Source organism: Caretta caretta, chromosome 3 (genome assembly GCF_965140235.1).
Source record: "Caretta caretta isolate rCarCar2 chromosome 3, rCarCar1.hap1, whole genome shotgun sequence".
NCBI lineage: Eukaryota > Metazoa > Chordata > Testudines > Cheloniidae > Caretta > Caretta caretta.
Window position 1 is genome coordinate 86,711,887 of NC_134208.1, and position 17,251 is coordinate 86,729,137.

At 42.0% G+C, this 17,251-nt stretch overlaps 1 protein-coding gene across 4 annotated transcripts in view; it reads right to left on the reverse strand.

Moving 5' to 3' along the window:
* FYN (FYN proto-oncogene, Src family tyrosine kinase) overlaps window positions 1-17,251 on the reverse strand; it is a 190,140-nt gene that overhangs the window by 3,615 nt on the left and 169,274 nt on the right. For all 4 annotated transcript variants that reach the window (XM_048844780.2, XM_048844779.2, XM_048844778.2 and 1 more), the window contains one exon: window positions 6,342-6,473. In XM_048844780.2, the coding sequence (XP_048700737.1) occupies window positions 6,342-6,473 (132 nt within the window). The remainder of the gene's footprint in view (window positions 1-6,341; window positions 6,474-17,251) is intronic.

The following is a 17,251-nucleotide window of genomic DNA, read 5'->3' on the forward strand; positions in this document are numbered from 1 at the left end:
TGAAACTTGATAGTAGACTATATCCTGTAAGGAAAAGCCTAAGGAGAGTGAGGGAGGGGAAGGAGAAACCGTTCTCAACCTCTTTTTTTTTTTTTTTTTTTAAAAAAACACGTGGGAAAGATTAACAAATTCCATGTACTGTGCTAACTGGAAACATATTGACATTCTCCCTCCACCCCAGAAAATCCAACTATAAAACAATGAATCTGGCTATTGCTTGTCATCCTAGTATTATCCAGAAGAATTCATCTTGCAAAGTCTGAGACTCCATCAAGCTACCCCTGGCATTCATTTCGGAAATTCATATCTCTGCCAATAGCTACAGAATCCATACTTATCCAATAAACTTTACTTTGTTTTAAATTAAATGAACTATCAATTTAAAAGGGACAGTGCCAAGATAAAAAAAATTATCTTTGAATCCATCTGTATTACTAGTCAGATATTTGATTTATTGAAATCACTTAAATCATTGTTTATTTTGTACTTCTTATGCTGTTTGTTTACTTTCCTACAAACTTTTTAGTAGGATAAGTGAATCTAGATACGCCAGTTTCACTGTTTCTCCTACATTAGCACAAGGGTGTTGTATTTCCATTTCTAACAAAGCAGAATATTTCAACGGTTTGTACAGTTCACTTCTCGTCTAAAAAAAATCCAACCTTTTCATTTACTTAAACACATACAGTCAGTTGTATCTGTAGGTTTCCAAACCCTTTAAAAGTTCTCTCCTACAAAACATATGTCTGGGAAATAAACTGCTCAATAACATCCTATTTTAGGCAGCAGAAATTTCACTGTCCTGGATTTCAGCTGCATAAAAACTTTTTCTAGAACTAGCATTTGGGCCAGGGAAAATATTTGCACTTAAGTTGTAAAAGGCAATTTTTCTATTAGCTCCTGATTCCACCAAAGGCGTCAGAAAACACATTGCTTTATTGGTGAAGGATGTTGCCATTTGAAAACAACACATCTCTTTCCTGTCTCAGGTTATTAGAGATTTGCATGTGAATCACTAACGCTGCTGGGAAGCTATACAAATCTGCTGCCCAAAGCTATACAGATCAGACACAGAGAAGCTCTCCTACCTGGTTTACCTAGAAAAGCTCTGACAGAGTTTCTCACTCCCGATCACTCTCCTTTATTTTGGAGGAAAGGGACGGAGTGTCATAAATGGAATCTAAAAGCTCAGTTCTGGCTTGTGGAGAAGTCCCACTAGCAAACAAAGGGCTTGTCTACGCTGGCACTTTACAGCGCTGCAACTTTCTCGCTCAGGGGTGTGGAAAAATACCCTGAGCGCTGCAAGTTTCCGTGCTGTAAAGTGGCAGCTCAGACAGTGCACTAGTGCTGGCAGCTAGGCCTGTCGTGGGGGTGGGTTTTTTGGAGCACGGGGAGAGCTCTCTCCCAGAGCTCTGCTCTGACTACACAAGCCACGTTAGAGTGCAGCCGCGGCAGGGCTTTCATGTTGCCAGTGAAGACGTGCCCAAACTGAGGAAGAGTGCTGCAGGCTGTCTTCTGAGGACTCCCTTGTCAGCCCTGGAGCAGAAGGCAGAGTCGAGGGGGAGGGGCACGCGTGCTACAGAGATTGTGGACAGCACTCAGGGAACAGGTTTCTGGACCTTAGCTCCAAAGGGCTGTCTAAATTTCAGCAGCGGCCTCTTTAGCCCTAAATCAGGAGTATGCAGTGATGGCTTTATGCTAGTTTACTCCCCTACTCCTTTTCCCTGGGCCGAGTTTTGTGCTGCATCTTTTAAAGGCACAGCACATAACCACACTCTTCATTAAACTGGGATATTTCGGGACACCCATGATTTGTCATATCTTTTTCACAGATTAATTTAGATTTCTCTTCCTACAGAGCTCTTACTATGATGATCCAAAGGATATCTCCCTTAAATAAAAGCTTTCCCAATTCCTGCAGTATACAGCCATGCTGCCTCCTCTGCATGAATTACTTCCCTGTCCCAGTTTGCCATACAATCACCCTCTCTGCCTTCACATTCCTTCACTAAACGTTTCTTCTGGGCTACCCATAAAAAGTGAGTTATATGTATAGCTGTAACACAATCAAACCTCAAAATCAACCTCACAGCTAATTTCTCACAATACCTTTTGCATCTTTAAGACTGTATCTCACTACTTGTTTAGCATCAATGCGCTTGGTACTTGTACAATAACAAAGTAAAACTGTCCTTACCTTGACAATTTTAGTCTAAGGCCAGGTCTTCACTACCATGGGATAACTAACCCACATAAGCTCCCTGCTGTAAAACCTTGTGGAAACAAGGCACTTGAGTACTACTGTGAGGGACAGTAGGTGAGGTCAACCAGAGATGTGAGGAAAAGTGCTGACCTTGCCTAGCTACCTAATGGTAAAGACTATAGTGCCTAGTCTCCACTAGGGTTTTACAGCAGGATAGCTAATGCACGTTAGTAAAAAACACCTTCTTTGCAGTGAAGAAACAGCTATACCCTAAAATCAACAGGGTAGGAACAGTTTAATTTGGGTATTGTACATTACCCACCTTATTACCGACACTACACAAACAATAAGGATCTCTCTCTGCTTCATTCGAGGTGCTGCAGGTTTGTAGACTGAACTGGGTGTTGAACCCAGTGGCAGAGATTTGTGAAGCCAGCTCCCGAGACCCTGGCATCAATATTTCTTTTTCTCTAGGTGCTCAAAAAACAACCAAACTAGAGAAGCACATCTGGATCGCGTGTGTCTCATTTCCTTGTTTACTATACCAAAAATATATATTGAAGTACCTCTGCAAGAGAAAGGCAAATACCAGATCAAACAACTGTATCCTTCAAAGCCAATGTTCTTAGTCAGAGAATCGTGTATATTTATCTGTAAAATGTGATGCCACAGTCACTAAGTAGCATTTGTTAGCTAAAGGTGAAGTACAGTCAATTGTATCATGATGTTGTAATCCTTCATATGATATCCTTTTTTCCATGTGTGATATTAAATAGTTTGAGACATGTTTAAATTGCATTTAACTCTGTACAACATAAGAATAAATTCGGTCAACAGCTAAGAAAAACTGTCTGTCTACCCCTCAGATGGCATTGATACCCTTACTTATGCTATGGGTCAGATTTTAAGAAAATGTCCTCTAATAGGCAGAGACATCTGCATATGCAGAGAGCATTCAGCACAAAAACCGAGTAGCTATCAACTTTGGGTGTGTGAATGAGGGTGCCAATTTGGAGGCAATTTTTAAAGAGGCCCATCAAAAAGGCCAAGTTTCAGTTTTACAAAAACAAAAGCAGGAGTTGTCTTTGGAAGATGAAGCTCAGGCCGAGTCAGCAAAGTTGACAGGTGGACTGGATAAAAGTTCCAGCTCTGGCCCATCTCTGGGCCTCATTCTTCACTCTGTTACACCAGCATAAAAAGCAGTGTAACTCCAGAGCAGTCAGTGGAGCTGCACCAGAGTAAAACCAGTGTAAGAGTGAAGGATCAGGCTACTTTTATACTCACATACCCAAGCTAATATACTTACCTAGCCACACCCCAAGGGGGACAACCACTGGAAAGGCCAAGAAAGAGGCAACACCACACTTTCAAACCCTCAAGAGGGAAGAAAATTATCCATTTTTAAAAATGGTTTTTGTTATCATTTCCTATGTATTTTTTTCCTAAAGCAGGAATAATCCTCATGGCATTAGCTAATATTTTCCAGAAACAGCTTGGATATTTTGAGCTAACAGCCGAATGACTGACTCTTCCTCACAGTGAACAGTATCTTATGACACAAACAGTCCCGCTGAAATCCATGGGAGAGTGCCTGCGTATATGTAATAGGTACTATTTGCCGTGAGACATGGTTGCACAACTGGGCCCTTAGCCTTTGTAAACAGAGCTTTGCTATTTTCCAAAGGCCATACTCGGATGGAATTCTGTACAGGATTTGATGACACTGTGGCAGATACTTCTCCAAGTAGAGCATGTACATATGCTGCTGTTCCGTGCATGCACATACTAATAGCAATTTTAACACCAGAAAGCAGGACAGGCAAGACAGATGTGCTTGGTCAGTGTAGCTGGAATGTGTGGCTGCACTGCCTGAAAAGCAACATTTTAAACAATAATCCTGCCACACAACAGCCAAAGAATTGTAGCCTCCTACTTCTGAACTGAAAGAGAAGATTAAGATCCAAGGGGAATCTAGGTAAAGCAAAAACAGAAAAACTAAAAATAAGTTGATATTCATTTTGGCTTTGGTTCTCTCACAGCCCATATAGTTTTTATTTCCCTCCCATGTACTAATAGTGACTAATACTGTTGAAGTTGCTTACTTCAAGCCCCTGTCTTATAAAGGGTTAAAGAGAGCACCAATAAATTAACTGAACATTGCAGCCCATCTGTTAAGAAATCATGCTACTGCTGGCAGGGATTGCTAGGGCTGTGGTGTAAGGTTTAATTGTGAGCCTTGACATCTCCTTAATCTCTGCCTCCTTTTCATCACAGTGTCTGAGGCTCACAGCTTCGCCTCCGTCTCACCCAAAATGGAGCACTGGGGTGCTTGATTTGCAGACTGAGGGAGAGAGAATACCGTACTTCCCATTCGTACCCACCATATTTCCCCCTCCTCTGTCTGTCTTCCCTTTTCTGCTCTACATTGTGTCTGCCCCATTTTACCCAAACAAAACAAGATGATAAAATAACCCTTTTGCCCCAGGTATTCAATGGCATGGTATCTCTCTGCATGCAGACCTGTAGGTTCATGCCTGGTCAAACGATCCACAGACAGGTTTCAGAGTAACAGCCGTGTTAGTCTGTATTCGCAAAAAGAAAGGGAGTACTTGTGGCACCTTAGAGACTAACCAATTTATTTGAGCATAAGCTTTTGTGAGCTACAGCTCACTTCATCGGATGCATGCTGTGGAAACTGCAGAAGACATTATATACACAGAGACCATGAAACAATACCTCCTCCCACCCCACTCTCCTGCTGGTAATAGCAAGGTGGGCCATCCTTGATTTTCATACACATTGTAAGGAGAGTGATCACTTTAGATAAGCTATTACCAGCAGGAGAGTGGGGTGGGAGGAGGTATTGTTTCATGGTCTCTGTGTATATAATGTCTTCTGCAGTTTCCACAGTATGCATCCGATGAAGTGAGCTGTAGCTCACGAAAGCTTATGCTCAAATAAATTGGTTAGTCTCTAAGGTGCCACAAGTACTCCTTGATCCACAGACATTCTATCATCTCTTGGAGCACATTTCAAGTGAGGGTGTTTTCTTTTTTCCAGCCCCCAAGACTATAAGCAGCAGTGTCTGTAGACTGTATCCTTAACTCTCTTCAGAAGCTAGTATTTGATATGGCTTTGACTGCTTTGATAATTACAGAAATTGACTCTACAGCATCACACAAACTGTTTTAGCATCCTTTCAATTATAACCTACCTACCTATAATCTTTCAATTATAACTTGTTATAGCATACAAAACCCGCGCACTAATAACCTTTATCAGTGCTTAACTATTTGGACAAGTCTTAAGGAAAAATACAAAGGGTCTAGACATTCTAGTTTTCTCATTTCACAGACTGTATTCACAATGTTAAGGAAAGAAGAAATGTATTCTCCATGAAGTGCACTGTTGCCACCATTTCCTTCCCCCCAAGCCACATGAACACCTCTCTCCTTAGAAGCTGTTAAGAGTGAAACTGTCCCTTCTGAAAACGTGCACAAGCATGTCCACTCATCTCTAATGTAAGTATCACTCCATAACAGGATTTCAACAAAGAAAGTAACAGGCCCTCACTTTCCCCTCCCTAGAGGATTTAAATCTTTTGTGAACCTGCTCTGGACTGGTACCTACATGTTGCATGAATAATTTTTTTCACTTCCATCGGTTTTTATACCCAGGATTGAGATTTAGAAGTATTTAAATAGAGTTCTGGCAACGTCAGGTATCAAAGCTAGTACAACTAGACTGATGTATAAATGGATAAATCCATTCTGTATCTTATCTACTGATATTAAAAAAAATTGAATGCAAATGCTACTGTGACTTATTTGGGCTAACATACAGTATTTTACATTGTCTTAATTATTTTGCTGGAAACAAATGATCCATTTAATTGATATCAGTAAAAAGAAATTAGAATGAAGGTAGGTTAGATTTACTGTCCAGACACCACCCTTATAATGGCATGGACACATTAGGGCCCTAAATTAGGAAAATATTTAGGCATATGCGCAACTTTAAGCATGTGAGTACAATCCCACCTGAATTCAATGGAACTGCTTACATGTAAAGTTATGAATGCGCTTAAGAACCTTCCAAAATTGAGACCTAGATTAGTATTGTCGACTGCTTTTCTTACCTGGATATGGCACTCTCCCTTTTGTTACAAGCTCTGTGAGTAATATTCCAAAAGACCATACATCTGATTTTATTGTGAACCTTCCATACAATGCTGCTTCTGGCGCAGTCCATTTAATGGGGAACTTTGCACCTAGTGAAAGAAACAAATGAATTATGAACAAGATGTGGGCAGTACAGGCGTAACAAATGACGGTTTCATTCTGTGGGTGCTGCAACAGTCAAAGTTCTGCACAGAGACATTAGCAAATAACTCAGTGGAATATGGTCAAGGCTGTAATGTGTGATTCACAGGAAGTAGGGTGGGTAGAATTTGTGAAGGGAAGGGAAGGCTTAAGAGGGGCTTGTGGGATCATAGAATCGTAGAAGATTAGGATTGGAAGAGACCTCAGGAGGTCATCTAGTCCAACCCCCTGCTCAAAGCAGGACCAACACCAACTAAATCATCCCAGCCAGGGCTTTGTCAAGCCAAGCCTTAAAAACCTCTAAGGATAGAGATTCCACCACCTCCCTAGGTAACCCATTCCAGTGCTTCACCATCCTCCTAGTGAAATAGGATTTCCTAATATCCAACATAGACCTCCCCCACTGCAACTTGAGACCATTACTCCTTGTTCTGTCGTCTGCCACCACAGAGAACAGCTGAGCTCCATCCTCTTTGGAACCCCCCTTCAGGTAGTTGAAGGCTGCTATCAAATCCCCCCCTTACTCTTCTCTTCTGCAGACTAAAACACCCCCAGTTCCCTCAGCCTCTCTTTGTAAGTCATGTGCCCCAGCCCCCTGATCATTTTCATTGCCCTCCACTGGACTCTCTCCAATTTATCCACATCCTTTCTGTAGTGGGGAGCCCAAAACTAGACATAACACTCCAGATGTGGCTTCACCAGTGCCGAATAGAGGGGAACAATCACTTCCCTTAATCTGCTGGCAGTGCTCCTACTAATGCAGCCCAATATGCCATTAGCCTTCTTGGCAACAAGGGCACACTGTTGACTCATATCCCAGTTTCCCATCCACTGTAACCCCTAAGTCCTTTTCTGCAGACCTGCTGCTTAGCCAGTCGGTCCCCAGCCTGTAGTGGTGCATGGGATTCTTCCGTCCTAAGTGCAGGACTCTGTACTTGTCTTTGTTGAACCTCATCAGATTTCTTTTGACACAATCCTCCCATTTGTCTGGACCCTATCCCTCCCATTTGTCTGGACCCTATCCCTCTCCCCCCAGCTTAGTGGCATCTGTGAACTTGCTGAGGGTGCAATCCATCCCATCATCCAGATCATTTACAAAGCTGTGGAACAAAACCAGCCCCAGGACCAACCCCGGGGTACTCTGTTTGATACCACCTGCCAACTAGACATCGAGCCATTGATCACTACCCGTTGAGCCTGACATTCTAGCCAGCTTTTTATCCACCTTATATTCCATTCATCCAATCCATACTTTTTTAACTTGCTGGCAAGAATTCTGTGGGAGACCGTATCAAAAGCTTTGCTAAAGTCAAGATATACCACGTCCATTGCTTTCCCCATATCCACAGAGCTAGTTATCTCAACATAGAAGGCAGTCAGATTTGTCAGGCATGACTTGCCCTTGGTGTATCCATGTTGACTGTTCCTGATCACCTTCCTCTCCTCCAAGTGCTTCAGAATGGTTTTCTTGAGGACCTGCTCCATGATTTTTCCAGGGACTGAAGTGAGGCTGTCTCTCTCTCCCCCAAGGTCCTTGTTAACAAGTTTCTCTCAGAGACACATTGTCAAAAAATTTAAACTCAACATTGAGGTTTTATAAAAAAGAAATTTTAAAAACCAATAGAAACTTTTGTGCATGTTTTCTCCCAATAAAAATGTTTTCAATTAACATTTCCCTGCAGCAGTCACAACTCAAACATTGCTACGCCATGCTAGTGCATGAGAATAGAAGTGAAATTTATTAGAAACACACCTTTCTAGCTTCACTGTCCAAAGGGAGCAAAAATACAAACAGTAAACCATACATTAAAAATGTTACATATTACTGGTAACATGCAAGGATTAAAAAAAAAATACTGCAAATGAAGTTTCTTTGGATGTGATGTCAGGGCAGAATTTTGGCCTGTGATTTATATCTCGACAATGTCCTTTTATGTTCCCTGAACTGAAAAGTCTGTAGTGATGTGCAGTTCTAATGTGTTCATCCATCATCATAGCATATAGGTACCAATGGTGGCAACAGGGTTGATTTTTGCCTTTATCAGTCAGTAAAATAATGGGTCTTTAAACATTGATTTATTTGCTTTTCCAATCATTAAAACATTTTTCTACAAAAATGGTAAAGTATTACTTTTAAAAAAATCTTGCAGTATAATTAAGTGGCATTACCTTTTTCTGATTCCTAGTGGCAAACACTCTCAAACTGTGAAACATATTGAATTAGTGAGAATTGTTAGTGTTTGCTCATAGAAGTTGTTTAGCTTTAAAAAGATTCATGGAAATCACAACTTTGACAAATAACTTCTAGGTAGTTAATTTACTGCACTACTTATAGTAATTTGCTAATACTGTTTTGCTATCTCATTCAGTGATCAGTGCCTTGAATTTTCTCCTGTTCTAAGCAATATGACTTGGGCTCAGAATACAAAGTAGACAAAGTAAATTTTGAGTTCCTTTAATTGGTAAAACGCCAGACATTATTTAAATATATTGTAGGAATAATTTTAAACTCAAGAGCTGAATTATTTACCAATACATATTGCTGAAGCAAATGGAACACAGGTTGAGTTGCTTAGGTAAGTCTTGCCAAACTTAAAGACACAGCCCCAACGTTTTCAAATATGGGTGCCTGAAGTGAGGAACCCTTGTAGATACCCCTATAAACATAGCCTGACTCCACAGTGCTCTGCACCTGCAGCTCCTGCTGACTTCAGTGGGACTTGCAGATGCTCAGGATGTCTGAAAGCCAGGCCGTTTTATACTTATGTGGGTGAACACAGATCTAGGAGCCTAATTTTAGGCATTCAGGTTTGAAAATTTTGGCTATGAGCACATTCTCTTATGTTATTTCCTTAAGGGACTGGTCTGAGATTACAAAACTTCCTGTCAAAATTTGCAGAGAACCGCCTTATCCTCTTCTAAATGATTCCTTAAAATCTGTCTTAGAGGTGGTGTCTACAAATCATTGCTGTGTGCAATGGATGAGAATGGCTGTCTGGACTCCTCATCCCCCCTCAGCATCAGCATTGGCTGTAGGAGGCTGGCCCCTACCTGGTTTCCCCAATTACTGGCAATGCTGAGGAGTGAGGACTACGAGCCTCGTACAGCTCTCTAGAGAAAGCGTGAAATGCGCATCTGTATGGTTAACATTTTGTATAGGTTTGGATTACTGCTCCAGATGGCCCTGACCTGCTTGAAGATCCGCACATGTCACAAGGAAGTGGGCAGATGAGTATCCTGACAGATGCCATGCTCTGAACTGGCAGAGCCATCACTGTGTGGTGGGGCGGGAGCACTGTGAGATTGCACCGAGAGGCCCAATTGTGCTGCTGCAATTGCAATGTTTGCATTTCATGTTCACACCAGCACTGCAATAGTGTAGAGGGCCATGTTGCAGTGTATGACACTGTCTAGCCTGCAATCACAGTGATGGTGCGAAGTGTTTGCTGTACATCACCTCTGTAAGAAGCTGTAGGTGCTTTTATAGGTGGCTAAGGGATCGCAACACCAAAATGCTATAGTGTAGACAAGCCTTCTGAGAGCAAGGGGGTAGTTGATCAGCAGTGCTGGCAACCTTGAAGGGGATATGGCCAAGGCCTGGCCTCCCTTTTAGCACCAGTCCACACAAGAGATTCACTTCATGGACACTACGGTGCTAATAAGCGATGATCACATAAACACCACCCTACACCGGAAACCTACTGACCGCTTTGCCTACCTACATGCCTCCAGCTTTCATCCAGACCACACCACACGATCCATTGTCTAAAGCCAAGCTCTACGATACAACCGCATTTGCCCCAACCCCGCAGAGAGAGACAAACACCTACAAGATTTCTATCAAGCATTCTTACAACTACAGTACCCACCTGCGGAAGTGAAGAAACAGATTGACAGAGCCAGAAGAGTACCCAGAAGTTACCTACTACAGGACAGGCCTAACAAAGAAAATAACAGAACGCCACTAGCCGTCACCTTCAGCCCCCAACTAAAACCTCTCCAACGCAACATCAAGGATCTACAACCTATCCTGAAGGACGACTCAACACTCTCACAGATCTTGGGAGACAGGCCAGTCCTTGCTTACAGACAGCCCCCTAACCTGAAGCAAATACTCACCAACAACCACACACCACACAGCAAAACCACTAACTCAAGAACCTATCCTTGCAACATAGCCCGTTGCCAACTGTGTCCACATATCTATTCAGGGGACACCATCATAGGGCCTAATCACGTCAGCCACACTATCAGAGGCTTGTTCACCTGCACATCTACCAATGTGATATATGCCATCATGTGCCGGCAATGCCCCTCTGCCATGTACATTGGTCAAACTGTACAGTCTCTACGTAAAAGAATAAATGGACACAAATCAGACGTCAAGAATTATAACATTCATAAACCAGTCGGAGAACACTTCAGTCTCTTTGGTCACTCGATTACAGACCTAAAAGTGGCAATTCTTAAAAAAACCAAAAAAACAAAAAAACAAAAAAAAAACTTCAAAACCAGACTCCAACGAGAGACTGCTAAATTGGAATTAATTTGCAACCTGGATACAATTAACTTAGGCTTGAATAAAGACTGGGAGTGGATGGGTCATTACACAAAGTAAAACTATTTCCCCATGTCTATTCCCCCCCCTACTGCTCCTCACACGTTCTTGTCAACTGCAGGAAATGGCCCACCTTGATTTTCTCTATAAAAGGCCCCCCCAGCTCTCCTGCTGGTAAGAGCTCACCTTAGCTGATCACTCTTGTTACAGTGTGTATGGTAACACCCATTGTTTCATGTTCTCTGTGTATATAAATCTCCTCACTGTATTTTCCACTGCATGCATCCGATGAAGTGAGCTGTAGCTCACAAAAGCTTATGCTCAAATAAATTTGTTAGTCTCTAAGGTGCCACAAGTACTCCTTTTCTTTTTGATGTGCTAAGAAGTCTCATGGGCCAGATCCTCATCTGGAGTAATTTGGTTTATCTCCACTGTTGTGGATGCAACTATGCAGATTTATATTAGAGGGGAATCTGGCTCAGTGGTTTCTGCCAGAAATGTAGGTACTGTGTTTATTAAAATCTAACAGATCTGTAACGTGACTGACAAACCAATCACTATCTAAATAAATTAGGTCAGCATAGTTTGTCCTTACCCAGAAGTCAAGTCTGAACTTTTATCCCCACTTATCAAACAGTTATGCTTATGCTTTTATCCCCACTTATCAAACAGTTTCTGAATTAATTCTGTGTGAGAGCAGCAATTCTTGTCTGGCTGTGCTACTTACATCATGGCCTTCAGACAAACAGCTAGCTCACTGGAGTCAGTGCAAGGAAATAAAGTCCACCAGACACATGGATTCTTAGGCCAGTGACTCTACTAGAAAAGGATATTAATAAGAGTCACAGGCCTGTTACTAAACTCCCTGGATGTCTGGGCAGGATGAGGAAGAACAAGGCGTCTCCAAACTAGACTTCATCAGGATCAGGAGGACAGTAAGCCCAATTTAATTCTCCTTTCCCCGACAATGCATTTCATGACAAGAGTAGGGGGAGGAGCTGGGTGGAACTCCCAGAATGTATTTTCTCATGCTAAGGAAATCCCTCAAGGCTTTTGTTTTGTATTTTTACATTTAAAACCATAAGAAAAACAAACACAGAAATCTGACAATTGAAACTGTGTCCCCACTGTCCCAAAGCTGCTGCTGTATCACTGCACTCTACGCTGAAACAAACTTGTTACTACAGGTCACCAAGAACAAGCACTGGGCTTGGCAGAGTACACTACCTTTCTTGAGAAAACAAGACTCTGAGGGCATACTTTTTTTTTTTTTTAAACAGAAGCTAAAACGATAAACCAAGGAAACTATTAGGTCAACTATTAGAGAATTTAGTTCAATGTTAAGTAGCATTTGGGGCTGGAAAGGGAAAGCCACAGAGATAAAAAATGCTGAAGCAAGCATGTAACAGGAAACAAGTCAGTTTTGGTAGACAACTTTGAGTGACAAATGCTGTGTGGGAGGACCTAAGCCAAAAATGTACTATTAAATCTTGTTTGCTGAGTGAACTAATATGAAATTATGAGCCTGGTAAAAAGTTAGGAACAAGAACAAGGTCCTTACCCCATCTCACCTAGGGAAATGGGTCTTGGGGGAACTCCAAGTTCTTAACAGAGCTCTAACTGTCTCCCCTACTCAGAACCCCCAAGCCTCTCTAACTGGTCACTCTCCTGTCTGTTGAGGACAATTGGATGGGGTTTCCTTTGAAGCCCATCAGTGTTTTTTTCTCAAACACTTAGGGTTTGCTGTTGAGCAAAACGAGTCATTACTCCTTTCCTTCCATGCTACTGCTGGCCCTGGAAATGAGAGATGAAGAACAGGAACCTAACCTTGGATGTGCTGTCCTGCGGTATAGTCAATTCCAAACAATGTGGTCTGGTTAGCTGGAGAACCAGGTGTCAGTTCTCTACAAAGGACTGACAGAGCACAAAGAAAACTCCCATTTCAAGAAAAATCGAAGCAGATACACCAGAGTATTGAGACAAAAATGTATCTGAGAGTTCACAAACACACATACGCGAGCTACAAAAATAGCTCTTGGGGGTCTGGAAGGCATCAGAAAAATCCTTATTGTTTCATCAGTGTTGGAGTAGCATTACCACAAGTGCTGCCACTATATGCAACAGACACATGGACTGGAAAATAAATCCCATTTTACGAAGGACATTTTAAATTTGTTTCAGCTGCTTCTGCTTATAATAGGAACCACTCCTTCCCAGCAGCTCTCCCAAGCAGTCATGCCATGTGCCTGGCTAAGGCTCTACATCACTGATCTGGTTCAAAGTTCAATGGGAACAATGCCGTATGGGAAGGCTCGGGTAGAAAGTGATGCAAGGACTCTGACTCACTGGTCTGCAGGAGAGAAGGAGGCAGTAGGGAGACAATTAACTTTGAAGCTTGCTGTACAAGGCTGACACAAGCAATGCCATTTAAGACAACCAGGCAGAAAAATTAGAGCGTGACCCAGAGGAAAGTGATACGGTGGCAACTGGCAAAGAGGCAATAGCCTTTCAAATGAGTATCATTTTAATATACAATTTCTTTCCTTTGATTATTCACTTACGTACTAGAAAAGCAAGATTTATTTTTTGACAACAAAGCAAGACAAGAGAAGCCAAATGTTCACTAGAAGCCAAATGATGTTTTCCATATATTCAATGGCAGTACATAGTTTCTAGTCACACTCTTTAAATCACACCGGGTGTGACCATCTGTTTCCTTCCTGATGATTGCTGAGAAACGGTGGATGCAGGGACCTAACCGCTTGCTATTTACCTTTCATAAATCATGAGCAGTCAGGCCTCTGCTTAAATCCAAAATAAAAATAAACTTTCCGGTCAACAAAATGTTACCACCAGCTGAGAAAGATTCATCTGGACCAAGAATCCCACATGTTAAACCACTGGGGCTTAGATCATCCCCATCTGTTTCCTTTCAAAATATTTACATGGATCCAAAAGTAACACTTTCTGGGGACACGGGGAAGAAATAATTCCCCTGCCCCCCCTGCAAAAAAACCCCCAAACAAAATTAGCTCCCAGAGAAAAGTGGAGAGGAGATTGTGACCTAAGCTACTTTATTTTAAACTTTAATCTTCAGATTTCACACGGTCCAGCACTTCCTTTCTCCAAAAGGAACTGACAATCTGCCGCCCCCTGCCCCCATTTTCCACTCCTGTGTGTCAGAATCACCACAGAGGCAGTAGCCGTCTAGATAAACAGAGCAGTCCCCAGATGCGTGCCCTTAGAGGATTAGACTGATAGGTCATGGGAAACATGCAAAGGCAGCACAACTTCTTTATGCTACTATAGTCCCCACCATATTAGTACTCAAAACTGAGTTAAGAAACATGATTAAAGCCAATTTAAATCAGATTCTAGGCAAAAGTGTTAGGTTATGAAGGGATTTTAAACCTGTTTCTAAGTCCCTAGGTTCATACTGGTTACTCAAATTGTATTAGAAACCAGGGTTATTGGAACTGAGCGAAACTGAGTATATACCAGGCATGGCCAAACTGCGGCTCGCGAGCCACATGTGGCTCTTTGTCAGGTCAGCTGCAGCTTGCAGAGCCTGGGGCTTCACCCTGTGGGGAAGAGGGGTTTGAACTGGTGCTCGCAGCTTCAGCTCCACAGGGGTATCAACCAGCAATGTCTTAAACAGATTTGTGGAACTGATGGAACCTATCAGTGCTTTCCTTGAAGAAAAGGAAAAGTCCTATTCACAACTGAAAGATGAGCAATGGATGCAGGATGATATTTTTCACTGATATTATGAACCATCTGCAAACTCTGAACTTGGCACTCCAAGGGAGGGATAAGATTATTTCTGACTTTACTCAGACAGTCTTCAGCTTCCATAATAAGTTAAAGCTTCTGCAAAGAGACATAGTGTCAGGTGACTTCAACCACTTTCCCCATCTCAAGAGTAGGGTAAACACATTCCCTGAAATTGTAGAAGATCACGAACTTGAGGAATACAGAGGTAAATTACAAGAACTGCTTGATGATTTTCAGGACAGGTTTGAAGACTTGCAGAAGCTGAGATCCTGCTTAGCTTTTCTTGTAAAACCCATTCATGGTTGATGTGATCAATGACGGCTGTCCAATTCCCAAAACCATGGTTACAGAAACATCTACTGTAGAAAAGGAACCACTGGAACTCCAGGAAGAGCAGGGTCTAAAGACTACGTATAAATCACAGTCTACAATTGAATTCTGGAAGCAAGTTCCAGGAATGAAGTGTCCTCAATTCAAGAATGCTAGTGTGCAACTCATTTCAATTTTTGGCACATCATACTGCTGTGAATCGCTGTACTCCATGATGAAGTTCATAAAAATCGAAACACTGTGCAGTCCTTACAAATCAACATCTGACTGAGCATCTCCGTACCACCTTGACAACATATCAACTAGATTTCCAAAGACTTAAGACCAGGATGGAGACCCACAAGGCTGCTAGCTCTTGCAGTAATTAGCCATGATACAGTAAGTAGGATGTTAATATTTTTTAAAATGCATGTGTAAAGGTTGTGCGTGTCTTGCGGCTCTTGAACTTCTGAAGATTATTGTATACGGCTCAGAGGGTCAGTAAGTTTGGCCATCCCGGTATATACGGTTGCCAAGCTCAGCCAAAATTTACTTTAGAGTAGGATATAGAAGCAACAGCAAGACTAGGAAACCCTTTAAACAAGATTTAGCTGTAAACCTTCAGCACAGTGCTACCTGGAGTGATCCTGGGACAGTGCAGTTCATGCATCTTCTCTTGCTCAGGGCTCTGCTCTAAGGCACAATCTATACAGAGCTCTAAATGACGTAAGTATGGCACAGGAGAGGAAGCTGCGGCATAGAAAGGGTAGGTGACTTGCACACAATCGCACAATAAGTTTGTGCTGGACACACAGAACTCAGGTCTTCTGACTCTCAGGCATGTATCCTAACCACAAGGCCATTCTCTCTCCCCAACTTAAAACACTTGCTTGTCTTCACCAGTCCAAACCCATCTTTACTCTCTCTGAGTCCAAACTTTTTCCATCCTAACTTTAATCACTTATTATTATCCTATAAAATCAAAGATTATTCACAATGTAAATAAAACCAGGGCACGTGGGGCTTTCAGGGATTTCTAACATATGAAAACAGCTAAGCTATTCTAGGAGATGTAACCCAGAAAGGAAATAGGACATCCAAGGATTTCCTACAAATTCTAAGCTCAGAAAATGTTGTCCAGCAATGTTGCCTACTAAAACAAATAGTTAGTCATGTCAAAATATACATTGGGGGCTTTCCAAAAAGAGAAAAAAGTGGCAGTAAAACAAAAAGGAGATCATAATTTTTTCTACTGAGCATTTTTCCCCAAGCTATTTTATGGACTGGATCCTGCTGCCTTTACTCAAGCACACCTCTCAGACTTCACATATGGGACAGGCTTGAGGGCGTGGACCCTGTGCACCGGCATGTGCACTTAGTGCTCAAATCACCATTAGTTAACTCTCTGCATCAGTACTTACCACAATTTCTTTAAGAGCTCAGACAGAGAAAAAGAGGCTCTCCCTGTAAGCTGATCCCTCATACCGCTCTCAAATAAGTGGAAAGACACAGTAAGCAACTGTTAGCACTGGTGTGAGTGTAGGCTGGTTAGGGTGCCACATTTCTGCAAACAAGTGCAGCTGACAACAGCTGAAAGAAATTTATAGGGATCTGAATGGCACGATGGCTTTTGCTCTCACTGAAATATGCAGCACTCTGAACTCTTTGGCTCATTTGGTGAACATTTCAGAGCCAGAAAGCAAAAGAAAACTCTTTGCTAAAACAGAGACAGATTCCATACGAGAACAGGGACATTTGGTTAAGATAAAAGCTCTTAATGGGTTATGAAGTATTTAACCCTCCCTACTTTTTGATGACATATAATATGGTTTAACAAAAGGCCCATGGGTTAATGGAGTTCCAATATCTGGAGTGGTATTTATTGATATATACTGGGCAAGTACTGCCATTGGACAGACCAAAACTACATCCTGTGTCTTTGCAAACTTGAACACACTGAAAAATTAGGAATGACTCGTAAAGACTTACAGAGTACAGAGTGTGTGTGAGAGAGAGATGGCTCAGCATGAACACAGGATTTTTAAAAAGCTGCCTTTAAAGGAAGTGCAGTAAGGGTTGCTATAA